The sequence below is a fragment of the Dipodomys ordii genome, unplaced genomic scaffold (assembly GCF_000151885.1).
Source record: "Dipodomys ordii isolate 6190 unplaced genomic scaffold, Dord_2.0 Scaffold33, whole genome shotgun sequence".
NCBI classification, from domain to species: domain Eukaryota; kingdom Metazoa; phylum Chordata; class Mammalia; order Rodentia; family Heteromyidae; genus Dipodomys; species Dipodomys ordii.
The window spans coordinates 4247100-4257867 of record NW_012267249.1 but is presented as its reverse complement, the minus strand read 5'-3'; the positions used below and the strand labels follow the sequence as shown (position 1 = coordinate 4257867).

Here is a 10768-nt window from a genome sequence, read left to right as displayed (position 1 = left end):
AAGATAAAATGAACAGGGGCTGGGAAGGTGGCACCACATAAGCAAAAAGAAAAAAAGCCGGAAGTGGCGCTGTGGCTCAAGTGGTAGAGCGCTAGCCTTGAGCTGAAGAGCTGAGGGACACCACCTAGGCCCAGAGTTCAGGCCCCACAACGGGACCCCCCCCCACCAAAAAAAAAAAACAAAGATAAAATGAACAAAAATATTATACAAATAAATGGGTATTTAAGGGCTGGGAAGATGGCTCAGTGGTAGAGTGCTTGCCTTGAATGCATGAGGCCCTTGGTTCGATTCCTCAGCACCACAAGCAGAATAAACCAGAAGTGGCACTGTGGCTCAAGTGGTAGAATGCTCAAGGACAGCACCCAGGCCCAGAGTTCAGGCCCATGACCTACAAAATAAAATAAAATTAAATTAAAAAATGGGTGTTTAATGCAGAATTTTTCTAACTTTTCTATAGCTTTAAGACAATCAAAAAGAAACACAAAACACCATCCCTCACATACGTTCATATATGTGCAAGTGATCAATTCTCTTTTTTACTCTCTCAACACTGAGCAATGTTACTCAAGATAGTATGTTTTATTTCCTGAGCTCCTGAAAGGTAGCCACACCTTTCAATTTTTTGCTAACATGCTGTCTAGCACAAAGCAGGCAATGTCAAGTTATAGATAGGAAGAAAGTCTGTGCAGGTTTAGCAATGTAAAATGTGAACCTAGGAGTCTGTCAAATTAAAGTCAGGACCTGCAACTATTGTATCTTTTTGCTCATTTGTGGAATTTAGACTTTATATGTAATATAACCTATAAAGGGAAAGGAGGAGGTAGAAGATGGTAGAAAACAATTACTATCAAAATACATTATATCTATGCAAGAAAAATGGCACAGGAAACTCACTGAAAGCTGTTGAACAATAGGGTATGTGGGGATACCAGGAAAGAGAGTAATAAAAGTTTATCTGCAAATGCACTCGTTACCTTGCCCATGTAATTGTAACCCCTCTGTATGGTATTTTCACAATAAAAAATAAAAATAAATAAATAAAAAAGTAAGATTCAGGCAAGAAAAATAACAGTTTACTGACGAGGAGAAGAGGGGGGAAATCCAATGCATATCCTAAAAAAATTAAGAAGATTGAGGGAAGAGGTGGGTAGCGGAGGGATGGGTGAGAAAGGAGTGACATTGACCAAGATATATTGTATTCATAAACTGCTTTGTTAAGTGGAAACTCCTTTGCACAACTCCTTTGTACCTAATGATAACAGTCAAAAAAATAAAAAAGAAGTGGTGATGTGGCTCAAGCGGTAGCGCACTAACTTTGAGCTGAAGAGCGCAGGGACAGTGCCCAAGCCCAGAGTTCAAGCCCCAGGACTGACAAAAAATAAATAAAAATACAAAAGAGTACTAGAGTAGTATTTTGGGAAAAGAATAACAATTCAATATTCAGAAAGCTGTTGAAATAAAATCATAATCACAATAAAAAAAGTTAATCTGATTAAATTAAAATAAATGTTCATGTGAGTTACATGGCAAAACCTCTTTAATATATGCTGAAAAACAATGACAGGAAAGTAAAACAGGCTATGTGGGAAGTAGGTACCAGTGGGCAGGAGCTAAGCTGAGAGAGGGTGAAAATGGGTATTTCATATTGCAGATGTGAACACAGAACAATGAAATCTATTGAGATTGCTTGAAGAAGAGGGGAAGGTATTAGATGAAGAGAGGTGAAGTAGATCTGGACGCATACATTGTAAGTATGTATGGAAATGTCACGATGAAACTCCCCCTATAAAATTCATGTATTTTATTTATTTATTTTATTCGATCATAGGGCCTGAATTCTGGGCCTGGGCACTGTCCCTCAGCTCTTCAGCTCAAGGCTAGCACTCTACCACTTGAGCCACAGTGCCACTTCTGGCTTTTTCTGCTTATGTGGTACTGAGGAATCAAACCCAGGGCCTCATGCATGCAAGGCAAGCACTCTACCACTGAGCTACCTTCCCAGCCCCTCATGTATTTTAATAAAATACCTTAAAAAAAAAAAAAGTCAGGGCTTGGAACTGCAGTGTCAGTTCTTTTTTTTTTGCCAGTCATGGTACCTGAACTCTGGGCTTTGGACCTGGGCACTGTTCCTCAGCTCTTCAGCTCAAGGCTAGTGCTCTACCACTTGAGCCATAGCGCCACTTCCGGCTTTTTCTGCTTATGTGGTGCTGAGAAATCGAATTCAGGGCCTCATGCATGCAAGGCAAGCAATCTACCACTGAGCCACCTTTCCAGGTGCAATGTCAGTTCTGAGAACCTTTAGGACAGATGTGTATTCTGGTTGTCCAGAGTCTCCCAGGGCTGAAGCCAGGTCCTTCTAGTAGTAGTGTTGAACAGAACTATAATTTAACAGTGCTGTTAGAAACTACCTACGTGGTTTTCATGTTGATACTCTGTACACTGAAAAGTAATAGAAAAGTAACTCTTCCCATTTTAGTCATTAAAATGACCCTAAGAAATAAGTATTTTCATCTTGAGAGAATGAAAACGGGTTCAGAGAAAGGAGGGACTTCTTTAAGTTCACATACAGAGAAAATGGGTTCAACCCGGTATCTTCAAGTCTAAAGTTCTTTCCAGTAGACCAGGATGCATTCTGCTAGCCAGTAGGAAGAAGGCACACTTACCTGAATCAGTCTTCATCAGGACTACATCTCCCCACACTGTGAGATTACCACAGGCAACTTGGGCTTATTGTTGGGGCCTGTGGGAACATTCTAGAAAAGAAAATACAGTAGTACAGCATTTGCCTAGTGTGTGCAAATCCCTGGGTTCAATTCTTATAAGTGCACAAGCCTACACAAGTAAATACACACAGAGACATACACACAAGGCAAGCAAGCACAGGGAAGATTCACATACTCAGATGCTTGCTTACACTCTCACTGAATCTTTGTGATGCCTCTACGTTTAGGACCCAAGATTCAGAAAGTACATGTCCTAGCTGGCAGGTAAAGCAAACAATACACCAAGGAGAACATGTAATATACTGAGAAAATATCAACCTTGCGTTGCATTAGTTAAGAGAGAGGTATACAAGGGGCAAGTAGAATAACTAAAATGATTCTCAAAGAGGTTAGGAGAAGAATTCACAGAGAAGGAAACTTTTAGATGAATAGGATGTCACCAGGAGAAAAGAAAGCCTTCCCCAAGAACAGCCCAAGCAAAGGCTCAGGACAGGAAAGAATAGCAAGCATGGAGGGATATGTATGGTATATTTAGGGAAGACCTGTTAGCCTGATATGATTGGAACAGAAGAGGCACTTACAGCAGAAGGAGCCTCATAGAGAGGCAAGAAGGGAACAGATCATGAAGGATTTTGACTGCAACACCAAGTAGGTTATGGTGTCTTCAGAGGCTAAACCTCAGGGGAGGTTAACTTATGGGGCCAAGAAAACTTAAAAAAGATATGTGTCCTCTCCTCTGCTTCCTAAGAAGGTATGTATACCGAGGCAGGGACAGTAGTGAGTCCATTCATTCTTCTCTAACTGCCTGCTCAAGAGCAGACTGTACCAGGCTACAAAGGCTGAGAAAGAAGATACCCAAGCATGACTTACTTCAATCTTTCTCATCACTAGAAGTCCATCAATGATTTTTCCTGTAGGAAGAATATGAGCTAGACTTTATTCTCACATATACAGCACTTTGTAGCTCCCAGTGCCCATTTTTAGCTATCATCACATTAGATCCTCTTACTAACTTCAGGGCTTTAAGATCCAGTAAGGTGAAATGGAGTGAAAGGTCACAGACAATAAGCAGTGTAAGTAAGGGCTGAAGCTCAGGTCTGAGCAAGTCCAAAGTTTTGCGGCACCAATGCTGCCTCTGGCATTACTTTTGTCCTAGCATTTGAGTTTCCTCCTAGAAAGCATATTGCCCAAGTGGTTACAAACTACATCAGATAATCCCTTGTCCTTCCTGCTAGGTTTCTAACCATACATCTTCTCTTCCTTCTGACCACTTCCATCTTCCCTACAACTGCTAAGAGCAGTTCTATCAGTGTGGAGACTAGAGCTTTTGGGAACCCCAACCTAGGGGCTGGGGACAATGGGGCCTGGAAAATAAGAAAGGAGTAGGACTTACCAAACACCACATGCTTCCCATCCAGCCAATCACATTTAGAGCAGGTGATGAAGAACTGACAGCCATTTGTACTGGGACCACTGTTTGCCTGACAGAAACCAAACAAACTTGCAGTAAGTTTTCCTGGCCATATTATCTGAAGAGCAAGATTCCCCCAAAAGCCTGTAGTCTTGTCATCTCCATGCTTCTATTCAGCAACTTATTGTGAATCAGGGCCTAATTTAGGACACAAGGATAGAAAGGAAAGAACACACAAGCTCTACCCTTTAACAAATGTGTAAATCTCCTACAGTGTGAGTTTTTATAATAGACTGATTGTTTATGTGATATTACTTGGTGTAGTAAGTTGCAAACTAGTTACAACTGGATTGTAGTTACAAATTAGCAAGGAAAAGACCTGTTGCTTATGCAATAAACTGTTGTGTCTAAATGGCTTTGTACTGTATTATAAAAATAGTAACAAGAAGCAGGAAGTTGCTATGCTAGTGCTAAGCTAGGACAAAAAAAAAGACTACCTGCAATTTATGTCTGGTGTGTGAGTATTCTTTTTTATAGCTATTTCCCAAATCTTTTATTGCCAAACATTCCAGTAAAAAGTTTAAACTGAGAATCTGAGACTCTTTAGTTACATCTTTTCCTATTCTTTCCTTGAAATTATTTTTACATTATTATATTTAATAATGGGTTATAAAAGAATAGGCTACTGGGCTGGGAATGTGGCTTAGTGGTAGAGCACTTGCCTAGCATGCATGAAACCCTGGGTACATTCAATTCCATAGTACCACATAAACAGAAAAATCTGGAAGTGGTGCTGTGGCTTAAGTGATAGAGTGCTAGCCTTGAGCAAAAAGATCAGGAACAGTGCCCAGGCCTTTAGTTCAAGCCCCAAGACAGACAGACAGACAGACAGACAGACAGGGAGGGAGGGAGGGAGGGAGAGAGGGAGGGAGAAAGAGAAAGAAAGGGAGGGAGGGAGAAAAATAAAAATAATAAGAAAAATAAAGAGAAAGAAAAATTAGCTTTAGATTTCAACTGTGAAGGAAAGAAATGTATATGAAATATACAAGCACATTAAAGCCATGTTTAGGGGGTGATCTTTAAAACAAGGAATTTTATAATATACTTTTTATTTTTTATAATATACTTTTTATTATATATATTTTATAATATACTTTTTATAATAAACTTTTTTATAATATACTTTTATAATATACTTTCAATATAATATACTTTCAAAACTCCAATGTAAGACAAGGGTATTGGTTTTTTAAAATGAAGGGAGTAAAGTGAGGCTATTTTTCGTGTGTATACATGTATTCAAGAATATCACATGTAAAGCTGGGAGCTGGTAGCTCACACCTATAATCCTAGTTACTCAGGAGGCTGAGATCTGAGGATCATGGTTCAAAGCCAGCCCGGGCAGAAAAGTCTGTGAGACTCTTACCTCCAATTAACCACCAGAAAACTGGAAGTGGTACTGTGGCTAAGCGATAGAGCGCTCGCCTTGAGCTGAAGAGTGCAGGGACAGCGCCCAAGCCCAGAGTTCAAGCCCCACAACTGACCAAAAAAAAAAAAAAAAACACAAAAACTCACAACTAGGCTATGTATGTGACAGTACAACTTAGCTAGGGCTGGCCTAAAGTGGGCAGAGAAGAGCTTCCCAACACATGCACAGGGCATGCACAAAGAAGGGTTCTAATCCTCATAAACAAAAAGTTGAAGAGCATACCTAAGCTACTTCTGCACATTTGTTCTTGCCCAGGTGACTTTCCTAAAAGAGGGTTTGCAAACTGTGTGCTATACTAGTCTCACCCAGTTTATTAGGGCAGCCTCCTAAATGGCTTCCTTCCCTTGGTCTTTCCATCCCCAGCAGTACTCATGCCACAGCCAAGGTTTTTATCCAAAAACGTAACACTGATCAACTCTGCTCAGAAAAAGTAGAAAAAGGCTTCCAAAACCTATGAAAGAAGGCCTACTTCATACTTTTTCTGGCACTTTAGGAGCTAGGCCCATTTGTCCTTGTTGCAGCCTATATTCTCATTACTTTTGAATTCCTTGAATAAACTACCTGCTATGTCATGGTCACAAAACCATGTAGAATCTATATGTTGGACCTGTAATGCTCTTTCTTCCTACGTCACCTGGCACAAAGTTTCTTTAAGAACTTGCTAGCCAGGTGCTGGTGGCTCACGCCTGTAATCCTAGCTACTCAAGAGGCTGAGATCTGAGGATTGCGGTTCAAAGCCAGCCCGGGTAGGAAAGTCCGTGAGACTCTTATCTCCAATAAACCACCAGAAAACCAGAAGTGGCACTGTAGCTCAAGTGATAGAGCGCTCGCCTTGAGCTGAAGAGCTGAGGGACAGCACTCGGGCCCAGAATTCAAGTCTCACGACCGACAAAAAAAAAAACAAAAGAACTTGCTTTCCTCCTATCTGGGTAGGTTTCTCCTACCCCTTAGCAGCCATGTTCCTTATTCATCTGGGTCATGATCTTTTTAGGTACACTTAGATGCCTTCACCTAATGTATTAAGATACATTGGTGGCACAGATTACATCACACTGGACTAGTCATTGTGTGTAAGTTCTTCCCTTTGTAGATATTGTCAGAGTGGAAATACCTGAGGAGATGAGTAAAGCATGGGTGAACAGAACAGCAAGAGAATGTGCATATACATCTTGGGACTGGGGGAGTGAGAATTAGGGCACTGATCAAAAGAAATTGGTAGTAGGGGTGGGAGGCAGAGAGGCAAGGGGTGGGAATAAGGGAAAGAAGGAATGAGAGTGAGAAGCATAGGAAGGAAAGTAAGCAAAGGTGCATTTGATAAGGGAGTATAAGTGAGGAAGACAGGGGCTATGAGGTTGACTCAGACGTATAAGTGGGAAGCATACATATGGGGAAGGGCTCCAGGACATGGGAATAGGTGTGGTGAGCAAAACCAATAGAGTAAGAGCAGGAGAGGTGTCAACAAGCAGTGTGGGTAACAGGCTGGTATGAGTGACTCAGGCTAAGCAGGAGAATGAGCAGGTGAACACCAAATCTTGAAAGCACAACTGGGCATGCCCAGCCACATGTTCCAGCACAAATAAAGGTAACAGACACATATCAAAAATCACTTGATTCCCCAGCCTGCTAGCAGACCCTGCCAACAACGTAACAGGTTAAGAAGGTGGGAGTGGAAGAGATAAGGCCAGAGCTAAGAGGAGAAAAGCATTTGCTCCCATTCAACAGAAAAGGAGTGGACTTCAACAAGGGGCTAGAAAGCAGTTGGCTATTAATCTAACCCCAAATCTTGATTACAGCTCACTTACCATAGAAAGTAGGCCTGGAGCAGAGTGTCTAAGTTTGAAATTTTCATCTGCAAATGGCCCCCGGTAAATACTGGCAACTCCTGTACCATCTCCCTGAGCAGACAGAAAGGAAGTGTTAGTGCCTTTGAGTTTTGTGTACCCTGGAAACTAGAGGAAAAACACTGTATCCATAGCCTAGCGTCTTACTCTTATTGGTCACCTTAGTTATTACATCCCAGCCCATGGGCTAGGAAAGTGTCTCAGTGGTAGAGTGCTTGCCTAACATGCCTGGGGCCATGGGTTTCATCCCTAGTACCGAAAACAGAAAACAAAAATAATACCCACCCCACAGACCTACGCAAGCCCACACTGTCCAGGGCATCTTACCAGTTGGGCAAAAGAGAGTAATAGCAGCACCTCTAGAAAGATCAGTCACAGGCAAAGTGGAGAACAATAATAATAATTGCATATGTAACCTAGTCATTCCCAAAGACAACTCTTAGACCTGCAATAGCATAATAAATACTAAAGTTGGTTCTTGGATAGCCCTATCAGAAAAATTCCCTCCATCACTACAGAGGGAAGATGGATAGGATGATGCACATCTCTCATACCAGCAATGATGAAAGCCTAAAATAGGCAGACAGCAGCCTACATGAGCACCTGGACAGGAAGCAGGACTCTTATTTCAAAAATAACAAGCACCTATCTAACAACTATGAGACCCTGAATTCAAACATTAGCTCAAAAGACAACAACAACAATAAAATCCCACCAGCATCACCAACAAAACCCCCTAACTCATACTGGGACAGCTAGAATCAATCTTAGGAATCTAGAAGTGGAATAGATGCTGTCACTCAAGTTGTATCATAAAACTAGAAGTTGGAGGTGCCTATTTTCTGCAAGATAGACTAAAAGACAGGAAGAAAATGTAGCACAGATATATTCAGAGCAACGAAGAAAAAAATAGACAAGAAGAACCACTAGTTTCTTATCTTGTAAGGATGAAATTATCCAATCTATAGTTGTCAGGAATATTCAATCTGATACTATGAAAAACATTTAGCAAACAATGTAGAAGTAGTACTGTTGAACATGCCTAATCTGTAAATCCCAGATCCAAATGCTTCAAAATCTAAAGCTTTTTTTGAGTGTCATATTGGTACTCAAAAAGTTTTAGAATACAAAATCTTTCCATTTTGGCTCACAGCTATAATCATAGCTACTCAAGAGGCTGAGATCTGAGACTCATGGCCCAAAGCCAGCCCCAGCAGGAAAGCCTGTGAGATTCTTATCTCCAAATTAACCACCAAAAAACTGGAAGTAGCTCAGTGGCTCAAAGTGGTACAGTGCTAGCTTTGAGCGAAAGAGCTCAAGGACAGTGCTCGGGCCCTGAGTTCCAGCCCCATGACTGACGGGAAAAAAAAAGAAAATTTCATTTTGGATTAGGAATGTTCAACTGGTATAGACTGTGCAAATACTCCAAAACTGAAATGTTTTTATCTCATGTACTTCAGTTAAAGAGATACTCAATCTGCACTGTATAAACAATCAAATATGCTAATATAACATTAACTCCCCATACATAAACACAGAAGAGAAAGAAAAAAGAAGTTCATTTCCAGCTGTCTCATTTGGGGCAATTTCAATGTTCCAATGAGCCTAGGCCATCCTCTATCATCACACTATCTATTGCCATCCAGAAGCCAGAGCAGGGAAGGTGAAATTAATTATTCAGAGCCAGCAATAGAAAGCAATCTAATTCTTTAACTATAATGGACTGTTCGAATAAATTATACATTCCAATTATAATATAAGGTAGCTACTAGAAAGCATGTTTTTAAAAACATAATGATAAGACAAAGTATAGGCAATTACTCCAAACAAAATATTAAACTAATATGTATAATGTCTGATTTAGGGTGACTACATTAAGGAATGTCTAGACAATTGGCAAAGCATTACTTCTGGGTATGTCTGGAGGTTGACAGGTAGGATATGGAAGTGAGAGTGAACATTAGGTAAGCATTATCCAATCAACTGGGTGCCCAGATACATAGAACAGAAAAGCAGAAGAAAAGGGAAACACTCTCCTCACCACTTCACTAATCCTTCCTAAGTGGGATCCCTGCATCCTGCTGCTGCCTTTGCCCTTTAGTCTTCAAATTCTGGGGTGTGCGTGTGTGTGTGCGTGCGTGCGTGTGCATGCGTGCGTGTGTGCATGTGTGTGTGTCCTGGGGGGCTTGTACTTAAGACCTGGTCACTGTCTCTGAGCTTAATTTGCTCAAGGCTAGCACTCTACCACTTGGGCCACAGCATCACTTCTGGCTTTTTTATTTTTCCCAGTCCTGGGGCTTGAACTCAGGGCCTAGGCATTGTCTCTGAGCTTCTTTGGTTCAAGGCTACCACTCTACTACTAGAGTGCCACTCCCAGCTCTTTCTGTTTATGTGGTACTGAGGAACTGAACCCAGGGCTTCATGCATGCTAGGCAAGCACTCTACCACTAAGCCACATTCCCAGACCCATTTCTGGCCTTTTCTGAGTAGTTTATTGGAGATGAGTCTCACAGACTTTCCTGCTTAGGCTGGTTTCCTCAGATATTAGCCTCCAGAGTAGCTAGGATTACAGGGTAAGCTACTACCAGGGCAGATTTTGAGATTTGTATTTAGCAACCTTCCAAGGGTTTCCAGGCCTTCAGCCCCATACTGGGGGGCTACACTTTCAGCTCCCAGTTCTGAGGCTTCTGGATGCTTTAGCTCTCTAGCTTGCAGATAGCTATCATGGAAGTTTTCAGGCTCTGAGATTGTATATATCAATCTAATAAAACCTCCTTATGGTTACATGTACATATACACATACACACATGCATATGTGTGTACACACACACACACACACACCTATTTACTCTGTTGGTTAGTTCTCTGGAGAACCCCAAATAGCCTCATATTATGTTATGATGTTAGTATGGTGTTAACTTTGAAAATACACACACACAGACACCCTCTCTCATGCTCTCTGTCTCTCTCAGATAAGACTGGTAACTATAAACCAAAATGTCAATAGGAGATTCCTTGAGAGGTTAGGTAGAAAAGTTTAGATTCTGGCCACAAAAGTCTGAAGTTGGAACATGGAAGTTAATGATTCAATTTAAGTACAGATGTCTGTTATGCAATGGTACAGTCAGTAATAGACAGCAATCCTCAGAACATCTTATCTCTTGCTTATACTACTGATCTTAAGTCTCAGGACTGGGTCCCCATAGTAAAAATAGCAGCAGCAACAGAAATAGTATCAACACCTAAATCTATAGTTTTTTTTTTAAATAACAGGAATCTAAATAGCAGCAGCAACAGAAATAGT

The 10768-nt window shown here is 41.0% G+C and overlaps 1 protein-coding gene across 2 annotated transcripts in view; it reads right to left on the bottom strand.

The window, feature by feature from the left end:
* The window catches only part of Ppih (peptidylprolyl isomerase H (cyclophilin H)), a 22564-nt gene that overhangs the window by 7860 nt on the left and 3936 nt on the right, over positions 1 to 10768 (bottom strand). Inside the window, exons 6-9 of one of the 2 annotated variants that reach the window (XM_013016742.1) lie at positions 7426 to 7518; positions 4117 to 4204; positions 3594 to 3634; positions 2664 to 2753 (exon numbers count right to left, since the gene is read on the bottom strand). In XM_013016742.1, the coding sequence (XP_012872196.1) occupies positions 2685 to 2753; positions 3594 to 3634; positions 4117 to 4204; positions 7426 to 7518 (291 nt within the window). In that variant the 3' untranslated portion in view covers positions 2664 to 2684. The remainder of the gene's footprint in view (positions 1 to 2663; positions 2754 to 3593; positions 3635 to 4116; positions 4205 to 7425; positions 7519 to 10768) is intronic. The other variant, XM_013016743.1, reaches the window with a different exon arrangement.